This window comes from Ictidomys tridecemlineatus, chromosome 7 (assembly GCF_052094955.1).
Source record: "Ictidomys tridecemlineatus isolate mIctTri1 chromosome 7, mIctTri1.hap1, whole genome shotgun sequence".
Lineage (NCBI taxonomy): Eukaryota > Metazoa > Chordata > Mammalia > Rodentia > Sciuridae > Ictidomys > Ictidomys tridecemlineatus.
Genome location: NC_135483.1, coordinates 94,625,395 through 94,646,410, shown reverse-complemented (window position 1 = coordinate 94,646,410; position 21,016 = coordinate 94,625,395). Strand labels below are relative to the sequence as shown.

Sequence of the window (21,016 nt, the reverse complement as noted above, 5' to 3'; positions counted from 1 at the left end):
TTCTACCAGCTGTTGTATTTTTGAATAAAACATTCATTAAATTAAGTGATTTCTATTTTATATTACTAATTACTATTAATGTATTATTATATTTTGTCAAATGTGTTTTCTAAATCATTTGCATTGTATTAAAACTATAGGTTTCTTTGGGGAGATATTTCATATTAAAATATGTAAATGTACATGAGTTTATATCCATTTGGATCTTTAATATTCCCCAGATATTTATACAGCTTTTATTTTAGAGAACTTATACATTTTCATTGGATTTATTCCTAGAAATTATAAATTTCTGATGTTATTTTAAATAGTACTTTAAACTATATTTTAATTTTACATTGCATTTTATAAAATGATTGCATTTTGTATTTGAGCCATACTATGATCACAATAAATGCATTTATTTCTAAGAGTTTATTTTGCTATTCCATAGTTTTCGATTGTTTGATTGCTAATAAGTATGTCTTCTACAAATGGTGACAGTTTCACTACTTATGTTTCTTTTTCTTACTATTGTCCTGGCTACATCTACTACATTCTGTACAGAAAAGGTTGAAGCAGACATTCTTGACTTCTCCAAACCTGGGGAGAAAACATCATCTTTCACCATGAAGAATTATATCAGCCCAGTTCTTCTGGATGCTAATGCAGGAGGATCATGAGTTTGAACCTAGCCTGGGCAATACAGGGAGACCAGTCTCAAAAATAAAATCAACTAAATTTAATAATAATAATAAAGGAATGCTACCACCCTGTTGTATTTTTGTATAAAACATCCATTAAATTAAGTGATTTCTATTTTTATATTGCTGAGTAATTATTAATTACTATTAATATATTATTATATTTAGTCAAATGTGTTTTCTAAATCATTTGCATTGTCAGCAGATTATGGGGAATATACCAATTAAATGTTGAAGGCTACAGCAATATGTATTCCTGTGTAAACTTCATATAGTCATGTCTTATCTTGTCTAAAAATTTCTAGGTTTGACCTGATGTTTATTTAGTTAAAGAGTAATACATTTAAATTCATGAAAATTTTATTTATCCATACAATGGCAACCTTATATTTTCTGAAAAAGTTTGAGCAAGCTTGGTGGTAATTTATTCAATGTTTCATAGAATGCACCAGTGAACTCATCTGGAACTGGAGCTTTATTTCTGAAAAGAATGGTAATTGTGAATTTAGAAAATTTGGTAGATAATAGGGTGTTTATGTATCATATTATTTCTCAGTAAACGTTTACCAATCCATGTCTTTTAAGAAATCCATCCATTTTATCTAAGATATCAGATTTACTCGTATAAATTACTTATTGTATCCCTTTATTATAATTCTAAGTGTCTGTAGGATGTGAATTAGCATCACCTAATCTATTAATGAAAATGATAATGACACTGTACATTTTCTCTATTTCCTTATGTCTCTCTTTAGAATTTTATCTGTTTTGTTGATCCTGTCACGTAAGCACCTTTTTCTGTATTTTTCTCTATTGATAGTCCCTTTTAAATTTACTTATTTATTTCTTTTTTTCCTTTTTAAAATAATTTCTTACATACATGAAAATAGTGGAGTGCATTACATTCATGATTATCTATTCACAGCACAATTTTTTGTAACTCTGTATATTAAGTATATTCACAACAAATTATGCCATTATACATGAGCTCTCATTTTTTTCAATACAATTCTTAATACACCTTTATACCAACATTTATCATATCTCTATTTGTATTAAGGTATGTTGACACAAAAAAAATTTACTTATTTATTTCTACCTATGTTTATTTCTTTTTTCACCTTTAATTTTTTTTTAAATCTATTTACTTATTTATTTTTGTGTGGGTGATGCTGAGCATCGAACTCAGGGCCTCACACACGCTAGGCAAGTGCTCTGCCATCAAGATACATGATTCACCCCTTACTTCAGCTTTGTTTTAATTAATTTTATTTAATGATTTAAGGTTTCTTGATTGATTGATTGATTGATTGATACTAGGAATTAAACCTATGAGAGCTTCATACCCAGACCTTTGTATTTTTTTATTTTTAAGACAGAGAGTCTCACTAAGTTCTTCAGTGATGGTCTTGCTAAGTTGCTCAGGCTTGCCTAGAATTGGTGATCCTCTCTCTTCAGCCTGCTCAAGAGCTGGGACTAGAGGCATGTTTCATGAGGTGGAAGCTAAGATCATTGATTTTCAACCCTTCCCTTTTATAGAAAATAAAAATAAAGAGCCCTACAAAGTCACAACTGTAGTTATCCCTAAATTTAGATTTATTGAATTTTCATTTTTATTTGGTTCAAAATATTTTCGAATGATTTTTTAACATATTTTATCCACGAGTGACTCAGAAGTGCAATTTTGATAGTGATACATTCTTTTTTTTTCTTTTCTTCTTTAAGCTTGATTTTTGTCTTCACCTTTGAAGGATTTTTTTCTAAGTTTGTTTTTCTAGGTTGAGTATTTTGCTTGGTTTAATTTGGCTTTCTAACAGTGTTTTAAGTATTTGGCTCTGTGGCCTTTAAACTGCTTTTCTTTCTGCTGAAATATATACAATCTTTCTTTGTTACTCTGTATGGAATGTACAGATATCATATGCCCTTTTGTTTTTCATGATTTCAGATATGCTTTCTTCATCACTAAAATTTCACAATTTCTGCAACAGTTTGTTTTGTATTTTGATGTGGTTTTATTGAGATGCATCATGGGTATTTTTTATGTACAATTTTTTATTTTAATAACCCACTTTATGACTCCAATTAAAAATATGAAAGATGAAGATATTAGCCTGCCATAAACTGAAATTTGGTTAATTTCTTTCATTCTTTTGTTCTTGCCTGGAAAGCTTCTACAGATTTCTCAAGCTTACCTATCTTTCATTCTGTACTGTCCATTCTACTTTTAGTACATTCTAATAAAGCTTTTATTTAAACTATTTCAAATTTATAAAGTTCCTTTAAAAATGCATTCTATTCTTCACTTTTAATACACTTTAATAATTTATTTGTTGTATTTGCCTGTGGGTTTTGTCATCTCTGTCATTTCTGAATCTGTTTTTATTCTCTAATATTTCTATTAGATCTGAGTCATATTTTTTTTAATTCTCTCACATAACCCAGAAATTTTTATTAGATACTGACCATTGGGATATTTACATTTTGAGTTTTAGATTACATTGTAATTTTTATTTTAAACTGTTGGGCTTTATCTGGCAGATATTTAAGTTACTTTTAGGAGAGCTTGATCATTTCCAGATTTTAAGAAAGCTTTCATTGTGAGTTTGAGTGACTCTCTATGACTAGTTTAATTCTACTAAAATGCATAGCTCTTCTGAGATCTTCCCTAAATGCCCTGGTGTTCCATCTGATGAGGAACAAGGCCAGCACTGTATGAGCTCTGGCTTTGCTTAGGTCATGGAGTATCTTTCAGCACATCCTCAAATGTGTATTTTGGAAAGAGTTTCCAGGGACAGAGCTCTCTGCTGATACCTAGGGTTCTCTCCATGCACCTTTTTCTTATCCAGGTCTTCCCACCTTTCTAATATTTCTTTAGCTCCAACCCTTCTGAAAACTAGTTTCTGTCTCTTCAATTCAGGGGTATCCATTGCTCTGCTTAGATTATTCCTTCTTGCTCTGTCATTCACAAAATATTCCCAACCTTAAAACCAGTGGATTTACAACACTAATTTATTTCCTTCCTTCCTGTTGTTTCATATGTTTTATCCAGTTTTCTTTGCTCCTTTTTTTTTTTAACGTGAGGGTGGCCTTGTCAACTTTGCATTATCCGATAAGCAGAATACGAACATTGTGACCATGTTAAAGATTTGTAATTGAGTCATTATGGTTAAATGAGAATTCCTAAGAATGAAACATAAGATGATCTGGCTTCAGCCTACCCATGTAGCCTCATAATCCTTCATTATTTTCTGAACTCTTTTGTTTTAGCTATGCTAAATAACTTTATCTTTCAATGTGCATATTTCATGACTTCTCATTTCTGTACAGGAAGATTCTTTTCTCTTGAAATCCCTGTCTACTAACTTCTCTTTTCCCTGAACTGCATCCATTTATACTGATGAAACTTTCACACTATGATAATCATTTCATTTTGTGTCACTCTCATTGGACTGTGACTTCTATATGGGATCTCAGGCACAACCAATTACCTCTGTGTAAATTGGTATAAATTGTGAAGATTAATTGTTCCTACAAGTGTCTTACATCCCTAAAATGTGAAAAAAAATCCCTCAGATTACTTAAACACAGCAAATTTTCAAGGAAGCTATCACATACATTTAATTTTAAATGTTTAAAAATGTGAATATTTTTATTATTAGCAAGGGCAGTCATTGGTTTGCAAAATTTCTATTATTATACTTATTTTAACTGATTTTTTATTTATATATGACATCAGAATACATTACAATTCTTATTACACATATAGAGCATAATTTTTTCATATCTCTGGTTGTATACAGAGTATATTCACACCAATTCGTGTCTTCCTAAATGTATTTCTATAATTTTTCAAGGATTTACCATTTAAAATCTAAGCACTAATTATAAAAATACATTTAATTATTATAGTTAAAATAACCCTTTCAAATGTAGAAGAACTCAATATCACTTTTTATTAACTACAAAGGTGGCAATGTATCTATTAAACATTTACTTTTATACTTCTCGCAACAAGTTATTCTAATTAAATGAAGTTTTTAATAAGTGTGTGCTGGCCTATTTATTAAAAATAGTAATTAAATAATTGAATAGGTACATCTAGAAGCACCAATGTAAGATTAACACACTAGAAATTTCATATTATTTTTAATAAAATGCCAGTGGGGAGAAACCCAATTATATATAAACTAAACTAATTATATGATGATAACCATAATTAGCAAGTTTTTACTTTTAAATTGAATACTGTTAGTTTACTCATGAAATAGATATCCATCATAGCTACAGGAAAATAAATTCTAGGTAAGACAAATAAATATAAAGAAGATTAAAACCATTTTCAGAACATGAAGAGCAAAAGCATTCTTTTCATGATAAGTTCAGAAAGTATATTTAATACACATTCTTTGTAACTCATTGTAACAGGAGGTAGTGGCCTATTATCATTCTAGGTGCAAAGTAATGGAAGCAAAGGGAAGACAATGAGGACAGAAAACTGGGAAGGAGGCGAAAACACGAAAGGTAAGAAAGAGAGATGAGGAAAAGGAGATGAGGAAAAGAGAGATGAGGAAAAGGAGATGGAATTGAAAAGGAGAAAGGAAATAGAAGCTCAAAAGAAAAAAGAGAAAAAGAAAAACATGCATGAAGTTAGAGAAGGAGAAAGCTGAAATTTCAAAGGAGAACAGGGAACAGCAGTGCTATGCTCTGAACATGGTTTGTGGGCCAGAGTCCTACAGGAGATGGATCCCCAGAGCCCTGTGTCCATGGTGTCAAGAGGGTGTAAACTTAATCTGACTTTGCTTTTGGTGTTGGAACCCTCATGAATGAATGTGTGTGGCTTCATACGCAGAGGGAGAGAAACACACTGCACAGATATACAGAGGGGCTGTCTCCAGTCATGAGATGCTCTGTGCCCCTTGGGACTCTGACAGCAAGAACACTATCACCAGAGGCTGAATCAATCGGGTCTACGTGATCTTGGTCAGTGAATCCCCAAAATTGTAAGCCAATATAAACCTCTCTTCTTTATAAAGTTAGCCTGCCTTGATTATTTTATTATGTAATGAAAAATAAACAAATATAGAAAGCAGTCCAAAAAAAAAAAGATCTTTGGAAATATTAACTAAGTAAAATTCTACATATTTATGTCACTTATCAAGTCACTAAGCATTTTATTGAAGGATTTATTTATTTTTAGTATAAAAGTAATATGTTCATTGTAGAACCTTTAGAAAACACTGAAGAACTGCAACGTAATCATTTGGAAGCTGTCCGGCAAATAAATGTATAAACTTTAATATTTGCATGCATTTTCCTAAAATTTTATGTACATTTTCAACTAGTTTTTTGATTAATGACCTATACATGTAACTTAAAAAGTAGTTTTTTTAAAAAAGTAGTTTTTTACAAATATATTTTATTTTAATTCTGATAGGAAACTGATGGTATTCAACCATTAGAATAATCTATTAAGATTATTGAGATTTATTGCAGACTTATGGACATTGGGGGGGGTAGAAGGAACCTTGAGATATGCAGTGCTGGGCATGTAGCTCAGTGGTACAGCACTTGTGTAGCATGGGCAGGTCCTGGGTTCAATCCCCAGTACAGACAAAAAAAAAAAAAAAAAGGATGGTATGGTAACCCAAGGCTTATGAGAGTTGTTAAGCCTGATGGTCAGGAGGAGAAAGTAGTTTATTAGGATCTCCATGCAGATGGTTGTGCATGGATTCCATATTGAGAGGTCAATAACTTTAGCCAAAGCTTACAGCCAATCTGTGAAGACTCTACAGGAACTGATGGATAGATAACTCCAAGTCACTTACTCCCTGTCACTAGTTGCCTACCTCATTGCTATCCCCTGAATCCGACTGTCAACCACAGGGCAACAGAACCAAAGTTATCTACACAAACTACTTCTGAGCCAGAGCACATGGAAGAGAAGAATGAGGAGTTAAATTTGGTTCTGGAATGGTAAATGGGAGCCATCCAGGGGACTCATATTACATTAAAGTTTCCTATAAACTCCCATTTTTTGTAATTTATAATATTTTTATTATCAATAGCCTTGTTAAAATAATTTAATTTAGAATCTTTTTTTTCAAAATAAAAAACTAAAAGTAAATAAAAAGGACATAAAATATCAAAAATTTATGACTAAGTTAATATTTTTCCCAAAATGGTGGCTCCAGGACTGGAGCCACCAGGGCTCGGTGGTAGATCACTTGCCTCGTACATGTGAGGCACTGAGTTTGATCCTCAGCACCACATAAAATAAATAAAGGTATTGTGTTTATCTACAACTAAAAAAAAATGTATGAAAAAATGGTGGCTTCAATTTATATTTCTGCTAGCAAGTTAGGAGAAATTATATCTTCATCTTTAAAGTAAAAATTGTATTGCTATGAGTTCCTAACAAATACTTACATGGCAATGTTTATTTTTCATTTCTTTGAAAATTATTGTGTTTTTTTTTCATGTTTGCTAAATATTTTAATTTTTCTTTTACAAGTTTCTCTTCGTGGCTTTTTTTCTGTGGCTCAAATGAGTTAATACTGATTCATTGTTGTATTTACTTTCACCAACCAAAAGACAGACTTCTCATTAAATGTACATTTTATTTCCATAAGTAATTGTTCTTTGAAAAGTGAACACCTGACCACTGTTTGTAGCCATTTAAAAAAAAATTTTTGATCATGAGATAATTATATTTGCCATTTAACTAGGAAGATCATAAAGACTTCCCTTAAACAGAAATGTTTCATCATTTATAAGAGACATATTTTGTAACTTGCAGAATAAATGTTTCATAATTTGCCACAATGTTATTATAAAAACATTGTCTTGTTATAGTAAAAAAAATAAAATTAGATTGGGAATTTCCTTTTAATCATCCTTTGTTAAAAGCAGAATATGCAATAAAATACAATAGTTGTCATTTATAAAGTGTGACCTGAATGTTATGAATTTATTTCATCCTTATTCAAAATCATTTGCTTATTTCCCTCTGAAGAAATTGACCCTATGAGGCATTAACTAACTTGAATAAGATCTCACAAGAAGTATATTATGGGATCATTTCATATCATGATTTCTCTAAGAATTTATGTAATTAATCCTTCCTTGTATTTCATTAACCATGCTGTCTTTATTTTAATAACTTTTGCTGTCACTGTTAGTATTGAACAGATTGAGTTTGCTTCTATAACCTTTTTAAGATATATACTGAGGTCAGGGTTAAAGGAATAAACAAATAATAAAATATATGCTAACCCATCTTTAGGCCAGACAAAACAACAGCAATAACAATAATAAAAACTACAATACAAATTTGAATCTGTCTTTGTCCAGGGCAGGCAGTTAGCCTCCATATGTTAGTATTGAAGTATGAAGATAGTATAAATAAGTATAGTATTGGTAGTCTTGCAATGTATAAATGGTTCCTGTTTTCTCAAAATATTATTTATCATTCAACTTTCCACTTTTATATCTGTGACTCTTCTAGCTGACGATATCTAAGACTCCTACTTCAGTATAAATGTGATACAGGACAAAAACATGATAGAAGAAGGTACCATTGTACTCTACTAATTACAAACCCTATCTTTTTTTTCCCGTCTGAAGACTGAACTTAGGGGCACTCTACCACTGAGCAACATCCCAGCCCTATATTGTATTTTATTTAGAGAGAGGGTCACACTGAGTTGCTAAGTGTTTTGCTTTTGCCTAAGGCTGGTTTTGAACTCATGATCCTCCTGTCTCAGCCTCCCAAGCTGCTGGGATTACAGATGTGCACTTCTACACTGAGCAAAAACCCTATCCTGAAGTCAAACTGCTTTACTTGATTCCTGGCCCTGCCACTTAGAAGTATGACTTTGGCTAAGTTGTTTAACCTCTCTGTGTCTTAGCTTTCTTATCCAAAAAAAAGAGAAAATAAAACTCCCTATCTCAGGGAAGTTCTAAAGATGAAAAGAGTCAACAGAATGAGCCTCATTTAGATTAAAATAGTTTATGTTTAATCATTGGAGCATAAGAGCACTGATCAAATAAATCTAAAAAGAAAAAAAGGAAGCAAAGATGAAAGAAAGGAATGACACAGGAAGGCAAGAAGCAATCTGGATATTTATTTCTAAACTTAGCTCAAGCATATGTTTATTTAACCACTCTACTGCCAAGTACATAAACACAATATTGCCTTAGCCTTGGTCACTTTGCTTGATAATGTGTATATCTACTTAAAAATAAAGTTGAATAAACATAAAATGAATAAAAGTGAGTATATTAAACTAGAAGATATAGATATCTTTAAGACAGTATAACATTTATAAAATAATATATTTTTCATGATTATTCCAAATGTCCATATAAGGTATTGTTCTAGAGGAACAACCTACATGAGGCCAATAAAGAATGAAGGGTTCAGAAGGTTGAAATGCACCTGCCTCATTCATCATTTATCATGGGATTGAGGTAGATAGTAGGTACCCCATTTTAGGCAGCTAAGATCCAATCCCAGCTGTAAGATAACTCAAGGCGCTAGATTTTTTTTATCATTCTTACTTATATAGTGTCAAATTGATAGTGTCCACACAGATTTCCCCATGATGGGTCTGAAGAAGGTTCTTCAGACATCTTGAAAAACATATAATGGCTATGTCAATGCCAGGCAGAAGTAGTCTAAAGCAACATCCTGTGTACTCACTTGCTGGGTTGTCCGTGTTATGTAGGCTCACCAATGGGACTCTTGGACCTGATGTTAAAAATATAAGTATACAAATATTTTTAAAGACATCTAAGTAACACTTATTGGAACTGTTACATGGCGGAATCTTTTTTCCAAATGGAAGCATTTCAAGATTAAAATGTAATGAAACTGAATCATATAAAGAGGTATAATCTGTTTTGTGGGTATTTTGTTCAGAGAATTAAGAACTCTGGGGAGTAGCACTATTTCCATAGATTTTGCTAAAACCTTCATGTACCCAAATGCCTTTTATTTATATACATCTTTGATGTTAGCCAGCCCTATGTGCTGTACTCTTCTATCTTTAGTCTTTATACAACAATCACTGATGTTGAGGAAGTTGATTCATGACATTTATTGCCCATGAGCTGATACAAAATTTTATTCTACTTGTAATCAGTCAAGAAAGAAAGAATTTATTTAAACTTGGAACTTTTACCTAAAAGATAATGAAAAAGGGGGCTGATAATATGTTTATTTAAAAATACATTAACCAAAATCTCAAACATTTAAAATACATAAGTTAAGTTTTTACCATAAGATGTTATCTTGAACCTCCCTTCTTAATTAGGAACTCTATCTAAAAATCCAATTTTCCCCCCTGGTATCATTAAAGAGGCATTTTTCTCTTTTGATTACTTCATTTTAGATACCAAGAGAACAATAACTAAAAAAGAGTCAATGTTAGTGTATTCCTTACTCTATCTTAAAAACGAACAGCTTAATGTTTAGACGGGAGGAGGAACACTCAATTCATCACATTATAAGAGGGCACATGGATTCCAATTTGTCTTCACAAAACAGAGCATCAGATTAAAGAGTAAGTGATTCTTAAGAACATTCTAAAAATACTATATAATCTTGGAAGACTATGGCATACTGTCAAAAAACAGAAGTAATAGGGGTGATGGGATTGCTCAGAACTAATGAAAACAGGAACAGAGAAATTTCATTTTCCATATATCCAAAATGTTTTTACAACAAACACATTGTTGTAACAGCACTGCTACTTTTCTTAAATAGCTGAGTTCATCAATGTATATTCATCTTTTTAAAAATACCCATGTTCATATAGCTTTTATCAATTATATACACATGAGGTCTCACTCCTAATTGCTAATTCTAAATGAAATATGTAAATAAAATTTGTATCTCTAATGTATAACAGTTAAATTTATTTATGGTAGTAATAGGTAACTCATCAAATCCAATCAGAAATCCTATGTTACCTTACCTTCACAGAATAATAAAAAATGTTGATTCAAGGGACTAAAACTGGCATCAAAATATGTACATTGTTCCTTCATAAAATTACATGAAATGCATTGGCGATTTAACAATCCTTCAGTAGAAGCACTGGAGAAAGAAAATGAAAGTTAGAAGTTACTTGAATGTGTATATCACATTTAAATAAAGTGTAACTTAAACAGAAAAGCTACATCAGTGCTTGCACAGAAGTTCCTTATAAATTATGACTCACCATACACATACAAAATGAATTTCCTTTATTAATGTTCAGACAAACACATTTTTCTTCTCTGTAATAAAATTAAAATTATGCATGCCTGTATATATGTAATATGTATTTATATATGGCTATAAAGAAACTGATTTCCATAGGACTCAATGTAACTTATTGTTATTTGCATTTTCTTTACACATATTTCTTTACTTTTCAGACTTAAAGGAAATTGGCCACAGATAGAAAGAGATAAAGTAGTCACTGATAAATGTCAGTTCAAAAAATAAATAAATATTTCTACAATTCACACAAAGTCAAGTTTATGATTTTCTAAACTTAATAGTCTAAGCATTAGAATTTGGCATCAATGTCATATTTTTCCTCCCAAAGTACCTATAGTAAAAAGTACTTATTGGAATTGTTACATGGGAGAGTCTTTCTTCCAAATGGAAGCATTTCAAGATTAAAATATAATGAAACTAAACCATATAATGAGGTGTAATTTCGTTTTGTGGGTATTTTGTTCAGAGAATTAAGAACTTTGCAGTAAAATGTTAGGTAAAGAAAAGTAACTTTTGTATTATAATACATATAATGCTAATGATAACACATGCTTTAATAAATACAGGAGGTAAAGAGAAAAGTTATCATCATCTTTATTTTACAATAATGGTGCTTAACATTATGGGGCAGACATATTCACCCAAGGTTAAATTACTTATATTGAATGTCTTATTTTGTAAATGATATTATCCTACTTAATGGATGAAAATATAACTAAGAATACCTTTTAAAAGCTGTACAAAATTTTCTCAGTTGCATTTTGGAATGAAACATGATTTGGGAATTTATATACAAATAGTATTCACATTTGTTTCAACATGCAGTGTGCTACAGTCATGGGATGGAGCTAGCAGTGTTAAAGTGGGTACCAGAAGCACCAGAAGCAATTAAGGTTGAATTTTAATTATAGTTCATAAGTCAAAATTTCAAACATTTGAAACATTACAAGCTAATTACAATTCATACTTTAACCTTACTAAAGGCAATATAATATGTATTTACTAGGCATGTAAAACAATTTAGCTAGTTTACCAGTATGATGACTTATAAGATAATCATAATCATTTATATTGTTGATTGTGATAAAATATATAGAACATAAAATTTACCATTTTAGCCATTTTAGGTATATAATCCAGTTTCATTAGTTATATCAGAATATTGTATAACCAGCAACACAGAGAGCCTTAGAAATTGTCCCACTTTCACAGAGCAATCCAGTGACTAAGACTTAAAACTTTTTTCTTTCTATGCTTCCATGAAGCGTTCAGATCCAAGCTCCCTAGATATTTATGCTGATATTTTCTCATTACTTAGATTATGAGATTGTCAGAATAAGAAATGCAAATTTTGAAACTAAACAAATGTAACACCAACTATGTTAATATAGTTCTGAGTATGCAGGGAATTCTGGGGCCATACATTAAGTCAGCCATTGACCATTTTTATAGCTTAAGCAAGACACTGATTGAGTTTTCTGGATCAAACACTAACATTATCTTACAGTCAAGCCAACTGGCATTTGATGAACTATTTAAGGGAAAATTTATTGGTACTACATTTTCTTTATAGCACAGTTGGTTACACTAGTACAGGTCATAGATATATTGACTGCTCTGCCTCCTCAGGAGAAAGATGAGGCAAGCTCACAAATCTTAGGATTCATTGTGATTCAAATCACATTTTACAATGGTAAAAGGAAGGGAGATTGAGGCAGTTCCATTTGCTCACCTTAACCAACCTTAAATTCTGACATGGTTTTATAAAACAGAAATAATAAAACAATGATCAAATAAACATTTTCAGCCTCTGAACGATTGTGCATTAATTATAATATGTGTTTCAAGAAGATAAGCTTAAGGTCACCAGAAAGAAAAAATGAGCAGAACTTTTGATTAACACCTTTAAACCAAAATTTGAATTGATATCTCTTAACAAACAGCTTTTCTTCAGTAGAAGAAAATGAAAGTCGTCAGAATTTGGGAACTTGAGTTCCAGAAAGTCCCAGAGAATAATAAAGAAAATGAGCCTCTGGGAGGTATGATAAGAAGGAGGGATTGCTTTGTAGGAAAGAGAATTGTGCATGAATGAGAGTGCAGGGGCGAATCAGGGGGAGTAAGGGTTTTGCTCTCAAAGGAACATCTAGGCTCCTTGGTAAGAATCAGAGGTGCTAATTCTTCAAACATTTCCACCTGAAATAGGACATGGCAGTTTTGACACTTAAAAAATGGACCTATGAAATGAAAATTAGAAAGTGTATGTGAAGTCTACAATTAATAGGTCATTGGCTGCCCCAAAATAAAAGTCCTTTCTTGTAAAGTCTGAAGAATGCTTTGTGAGTGAGGAGACATTGTAATGATAAGTAAGTGTGTCATGATAAGTAAGCTCTTTCTATGAATACAGCTCCACATTTTGGGAAAATTGGGCAGCTGTAAATATTCCTCCTCCATGCATTGTTTTGTTTCAGTTATGTGATGAACATTCCTTAAATAAGGATGCCTCTCCCACAGCAATCTCATTGGATTTTATGAAATATGGGACAAAAAAGGAAGCTTCTGCTTGATACTCTTGATAAGTGCTCACAGAACTATTGTGTTTTTTATTTAGGAATAAATTATATATGTGCCACATTAATGCAGCAAAAATTCAAAATGAGACTCAGCAGAAGAAGTGGATACTGGGGAAGATACATAAAGTTCAAATAATGAGGAGAATTGAGAGAAGCAAATTATAGAGAGAGAGGGAGAGAGGGAGAGAGAAGAGAGGGAGAGAGGAGGATAGGGAGAGAGAAGAGAGGGAGAGAGGAAGATAGAGAGAGAGGGAGAAAGGGAGAGAGGAGGAGAGAGAGAGAGAGAGAGAGAGGGAGAGAGGGAGAGAGGGAGAGAGGGAGAGAGGGAGAGAGGGAGAGAGGGGGAGAGAGAGAGAGAGAGAGAGAGAGAGAGAGAGAGAGAGAGAGAGAGAGAGAGAGAGAGAGAGAAACTAAAAGCAGATAAAGTCTCCTTTTTTTTTTTTAGGTATAATCCTTCAGACTCATAGAGGACCCAGAACCAAGAATATAAGGTTTTATCACATGATGGCTCTTTCCTAGCCATGCTGAAAATGACATTTCGAAATTTTGCACCTCTTCATCATTTTGGGTTAATGGCTATTAAGAAGCCCACCTGTCAGGAGATCCTTGCACAGTGCCTACCTGTACAGCTGCCTCCCTCTGGGAGAAGACTCGGTGCTCAAGAAGTAACTGTCCAGGAGAGAAAACAGCACAAGCATCAGTAATGATGTATCTTTGTCACACTCAGCTTTCACTTGAATTTTCTAAACTGTGGAAAAACAAGCAAATGCTGTTTTGTTGTTCAACCACAGGACTTTGATCCATCTGAAAAATGTACATTTTGTTCTTTATAAAATCGTCACCTTTTTTCATAATCTCAGTCTGTATGTGTCATGTGTATGCTTCTGTGTAAGGTGTCTTTAAGTGAAGTATAGAAGTCTTTGAAAAGAGATTATTCTTTACATGGCTGGCTATTTTCACTAGGATGGTAAGCAAAACAAATCTAGTAGAAAAGATCTCATCTGAAAAATCTGACTTCCTGCCTGACGTGAAAACCAAAGAGCACTCACATTTTTTGAGTCGTTTCATCATATGCCAAAATCTTTATCACTTCCCAGTTTCCTGATGTCAAATGCCGCACAGTAATTTGCTCACTTTTACTCTGCAAAGAAATAGAAGATATTGATTTTCTTTTTATTTAACCAGCACCTCTCTAGTAAACATGAAAATACCAACTGCTGGTGCCACATTTAATTTTTTAGTTCTCTGCTAACATTCAGTTTTCTGTCTTAAATCTCCAGGAGACACACACACTCCTAGAAATACAAAAGGACACTGGACTGCACCTTTATTCCTAAACTATAGAAAAATCACTCAGAAAACTTCAGGTGAGCACGTGCCTATGCATGAACTTGACAGCAGACTGGTAGGAACATAAGACTTTGATCACTCTTTCCTAAATGATTAGAAGCTGTGCAGTTTAGACAACTTTACATAAAACATTTCAGCACAAACTTTACTACAAATAAATAATTATAAAAACTGTAGAATTTTTAATTGAATTAATATTATTTCAATATTATTATTTATTGAATATTATAAATCTGGCCAAGAACAAGAAGTTTTCACATTTGTTTAAGCCTACCTGACTATCTTTCAGGAACATTCTGAAACTTTCCTCACAAAAAGTTTGTCCATTTATATTTCAATTTCATATTTATTGCTAAATATATATTTTTATAAAAAGTACTTTTCCTTTCATTACAAATTCTAATTGATTTTTACATATAATGTATCTATTATTTTTATTTTAAATATCTGTTCTCTTACTGAATACTTTTCCAAGTTTATGACCATTTATTAACTTTTCTATGATTTTATGTTAAATAATTCCTCCAATGCAATGTTTAAAGTAGCAATAGCATGTATCTTTTTTAGTCCCTGACTGCAATGGAAATGTTGGTGATATCTCTTTTCTAAATAAATATTATATTTTAGGCAGAGATGTGTAAATTTTAGGTTTTATAAAAAGAATTTAGTATTAAGTTTTGTAAAAATTTTCACAATTTTTACTAAAAAGAAAATCTATGCTGTAGCACAGTATAACTTATGTGGGATTACCTGTCAAAGCCTGGAATTATTCTCTGTAAAATAAGTCATATAAGCCTGGCACTCCTTTGTGGCATGATTCTTTGGTAAGATTTTATTTCATCTGTGTCATAAGTCAGTTAAAGCTCTCTATATCCTGAGGACAATTTTGGCTAAATGTATTCCTCAGGAAATTGTTCATTTCAAATAAAATTTCAAATAAATTGGCATAGAGTTCTAGAAATATTCTCTAATGGTTTATTAAAATATATATTTGGTCCCACTAGTCATTTCTTATCATGCCTAATTTTACTTTCTTGCTGGGAGTGTGGTGCACACCTATAATCCCAGCTGTTTGGAAGGCCCGAGGCAGGGGATTTCAAGTTCAAAGCCAGCCTCATCAATTTAGTGTGTCCTAAGCAACTCAGCTAGACCTTGTCTCTAAACAAAATGTGCAAAAGGACTGGAAATGTTTTGTAGTGGTTGAGTGCCCCTAAGTTCAATCCCTGGTACCACCACCACCACCATCATCATCATCGTAATAATAATTTTACTTTATTTTTTAAATCTCTCTTGTTGACTTGGATCAAGTTTTGTTTTGCCTTATTTCCATTTTCTCATTCTTTCTTCTTTTCCTTCTTTCTTTGCAAAGAAGAAGCATTATTTTTTAATTTATTAGTTTTATTCTTTCTGTTTATAACCACTTGGTTTTCTGCTTCAAACATAATTCCTTACACTTTTCTGTCTTATGTTGATTTTTACCAATTGCTTTCTAGGTGTTTGAGTTGAGAATCCAATACATTTGATTCTATTCTTTCATTTACATTTTTATAATTACTTAAAGCTCTGTATTTTATTCTGACCACTAATTGTGAGAATACATGCTATCATTCTTCTTGATATTATTATTAATATTTTATAAATTTGCAATTTTGGTTTTAATTCTGCAGAGAATGGTAAAATTGAGAAAATTTAAATTTTATATATTCTACATAGAAAACCTGTTAAAAATGTAATATGGAGCAGCATGTGGTGGTATACACCTGTAATTCCAGTGACTCAAGAAGCTGAAGTAGAATGATCACAAAGTTGGAGACCAGCCTCAGCAAATTAATGATACCTTGTCTCAAAAAAAAGAAAAAAAAAAAGAAGCTGGAGATTTGGAGAATGTTGCTCAGTGGTATAGTGCCCCAGGTATAAACTCCAGCAACACACACACACACACACACACACACACACACACACACACATCCACCCCCCCACACACACAGTCTTTCTGATCTCTAGGATATTACACTGTGATTACATTATTTTTATACTTATCTTTTAGTTTTATGTGGATACAATATTTTTATTTTATTTTTTATGTGGTGCTGAGGATCTAACAAAGTGTCTCATACATTCTAGGTGAGCACTCTACCACTTGAGCCACAATCCCAGCCCCCCCTTTTTTAATATTCATTTTTTAGTTTTAGGTGGATACAACAACATTCTTGCTTACATAAGTCAGTGAGTTTTTCTTCTTTGTCCTGTATGCGTTCAATTTTGTTAATGTCTCATATAAAATTGAAGGGAATATATTATCTTTTATTGATGTGTGTTCAAATATTTATAATTATATTAATATATCCTAATTATCTACCTATGATATATCTATAGTCTCAAGTCTTGGGTCCACTTGACTCACTTCTACTCAGAGCAAACATTAGTTTTTGTGTGACTCTAAGATTTCTAAATAATGATTTTGTTTAATACCATAGAATACTATAATGTTGAATACCATATGCTATCTATGGCTCAGATATAGATTTTTTAACTACTATATATTTTTTATAATTTATTTTCTTTTGTTCATCTTTAATGCTTTGAGAATAAAAGTTCTTTTATTTGGTATCAAGTTTTTAGCCTTACTGAATAATTTTATTTTAGATGTCTATTTTGCATAAAGGATTGAATTGGATTCTTTACAAAAGACAAACTGAAAATCAGTTTTTCTTTTAGTGTGTAAATTAGGTCAATACAATTTTTTTAGTGTAATTGATACACTGTTAAAGACCTCTTTCAATTTTATGTATTTATCATGAATACTATGTCTAAAGAGTTAGTGCTTCAAAACCTGGTGCTAGGTTTGCATTTAGCTATACAATTTAAGTTTACATTAATAACTTTAATAATGTTTTTATCAACCTTACATAGATATCTTCTTTGGATTATAGAATATTTTTGTTGTTGCTTACAGTTGTTATATCATGATTTTAAATATTATCTCTTCCATTGTTTTCTTATTAATCTCATTTAAGAACTCCAGTATGGAATCAGTTAGATTTTAAGTTGTAGTTATGTCTGATACTTTGTTTTTCTTTATTTTCATTCTGTTGGAGGTTTTCATTTATCTCCTTTGCATATTTTTAGATTTCTCTTTATTTTTCCTTGAATACCTTTCAATGAATTTATTTGTCATTCTTGTTTTTTTTTCCAGTTTCCTCCTGATTTCTGCTTTATGATGCTAGTAGTAAGTTTTAAACTTTTCATTTGAGGTACACTGTCTAAGGCACTACTGTCATTTGCAAGTATTTGTGAGCTAAATAAAAGTATAAATGTAATATGAAACATAATTTGTGAGATTTAGACAGATACAACCTAAGGTGGATGTGAAATTCTAAATTCAGACATTTTGTGGTCAAGCTTCCATAGGACAGTAACTGTGTGGATAGATATCCTCACTTATTTTCAGGTTCTTTCATGAATGTGTCAAGATCAGAATACTAATATCTGTATGTTTTAGTGCATCTTTAATGTCAATATAAAGGATGAAAGAATTCTTACAACATTAATAAAGAAAACTTGCTCAATATTTCTAAATGTCAGGACAAAATTTCATTCACAGATTTCTAGGTTGATTAGTTTCTTTTTAAGAGAATTTATTATGTGTGTGTGTGTGTGTGTGTGTGTGTGAGAGAGAGAGAGAGAGAGAGAGAGAGAGAGAGAGAGAGAGAGAGAGAGAGAGGCTGCATTTAAATGATCCTGAGCAAAAAATTCAATGCTTTGAAAAATGTTTGAACACAGTGAACACAGGAATAAAATTTTACACTATTGACTTCAAAGGTCCATTTACTTCAAAATATTTTGCTTCTAAGTGTAAGAAGAAAACATCTCTTGTTGAGAGTCATACTAAGAACCTCACAAGCTTTTGATTTTATTTCAAACATCTGTAATTGCCTTGCTTTTTATATTTTTACCAAGGTAAATATGAGCTGGGAAATAAGTTGAATCCCCATTCCACTTATTATAGCCTAGACTTAATTTCCAATAATATATGTGTGTATATATATATATATATATATATATATATATATATATATATATATGGGATACTGAGTTTCATAACAGTGAACACATTAATTTTGATCCAGATGCAAAGTAAATAACTCCAATAACAATCAGAATATAGTAGATTACTCTACAGTTCATAAAAAAATACATAGCAAGGGTCTTGACTGCCTTGCATTAGGGGTATCTGTATTCCAGTTAGCTTTTCAAATACTTTCACCAGAAATACAGTCTCAGGAGAGAAAATTTAATACAGCAGAAAATAACAATTTTTACTCCACAACAGAATTTCTTTCTTTCACTGCATCCATAATCTCTGCTATATTAATTGGTAGAAAAGAAACGCTTGAATATGAATGTGAAAACATAATAGACCTCTGAATGAAGCAATATGGAAACATACTTCAAAATTGAACTCACATGTCCACTCTAATTTTAGGGAAGAGAAAAGCATTAAAATTGGAGATTTTGTTCATTCTTAAAAGAAGCCTAAAAATTCCGAATATAGTGGTTTTATTTGGAATTAGGCCTCAGATACCTCTCCGACTTGGTTAGAAATTTTATCTTAGTCCAAGAAGTTAAATATCAATTTTATATTTATATTTGTGAAATAAAGACATGTTGATGTCAGTAAAAATTTAATGGTACCTTTGCTTTTTGCCTGTTCATTCAATTATCTGAATTCTGTTTCACTTTTATATCTTCTAAATAAGGAAAATGTTGTAGTGCTTAAAAATAGAATGCTTTAATTTACTGTCTATTCATCACATTAAATGAGCTAATTGTTTTCAGACAATGTCCTAATCAGATACTCCAGTGAAATTTAATGAAAAAATTTTTGATTAGGTGATAGAATTGTGAATTGGGGGCATGTTATTTTTCTACAGTATTTGTAATGAATAATGGCACATAGATGTGTTCCAAGTGAAATCATCAGCTCTCATGGGTAAAACCTCATGTTGTTAAATAGACAAACTAAATGGATTCACCAACATGTGATTTTTCATTTAACATAATTTTAAAAGATGACATTAAAGTTGCTTGTGTCCACAAATCTGAACCACTTAATATAATGGGAACTGTGCTTACCCCATATTTGATTAAAAAAAAGAAAAGAAAAGGTCCCATTCCTTTGATAAAAGCTTTTCATTGAAGCCTGAATTGAATTGCAGGAGGTGTGATATTATAGTTCCTGAAATAGGAGTCTGTAACTTAGAGGTCTACTTAATAAATATTATTTGGGAAGGAAGGGGAAAATATCTGAAGTGTTTAAAAAAAAGAAAAAGAAAAAAAATTAATCTCAGTGATAACTTCAGGAGGTACATTAAAGAAAGTATATAAGTGGATATTAATATGCACATAGTCAATAATGGTGGAGAAGAACAATTTCACATTTAGTAGCATAGACTTGATTGTTCAGAAGAAGTTATTTTAGCACTACAGAAATTTAGAAAAGTCATATTTTTAATATATTGCTTTTAATTGAATATGTGAAAATAAGAAAATGCTCACAATGTATGCCTTTACATATTCATAATAAAAGTAATCGGGAAATACATGTAGAAGGGAATAGAAATATTTTACATTTAATTAAAGAATTCCAGTTCTGATAATTTATCAATATTAAAGTAATAATTAATAACTTCAATAAACTATGTACTGTGCCATCTATAGTTACAATAAATTGCCATTCAATTAAACACTTGACAATTATGATTATCTATCTGCATCCAATCAACTAAATGCTAATAATCTAAAGGTTTTTGTTTTTTGTTTTTAAGTAGCATTATGGGAAAAGTTTGCATTGAAAATCTAAGTTTAAAATTTCAGGATATAATGTATAATTTATATAAAATTACAACCATGCTTAAAGGGAGAAGACCAGAGGAAAATACATCAATCCAATCTTTTTTTATTTTTTTGCAATTATTTTAACAAGGACTAGCTTCTGTAAATAAAGGAAAAAACACTATTGTATTTGTAATGATAACTCTCATTATAATAAAAAAAGGTTGAAAGCAATAACTCAGTTTGTTGCCCTTCAATGGTTTTTATCTAGTCACTGATTATAAAAGACAGCAAAATGTTTGCAAAAATGT

The 21,016-nt window shown here is 31.3% G+C and overlaps 1 protein-coding gene across 4 annotated transcripts in view; it reads right to left on the bottom strand.

The window, feature by feature from the left end:
- Positions 1–21,016, bottom strand: part of Dpp10 (dipeptidyl peptidase like 10) — a 1,268,842-nt gene that overhangs the window by 44,018 nt on the left and 1,203,808 nt on the right. For all 4 annotated transcript variants that reach the window (XM_040294095.2, XM_078017228.1, XM_005315927.4 and 1 more), the window contains exons 14-17: positions 14,570–14,661; positions 14,142–14,189; positions 10,661–10,782; positions 9,385–9,432 (exon numbers count right to left, since the gene is read on the bottom strand). In XM_040294095.2, the coding sequence (XP_040150029.1) occupies positions 9,385–9,432; positions 10,661–10,782; positions 14,142–14,189; positions 14,570–14,661 (310 nt within the window). The remainder of the gene's footprint in view (positions 1–9,384; positions 9,433–10,660; positions 10,783–14,141; positions 14,190–14,569; positions 14,662–21,016) is intronic.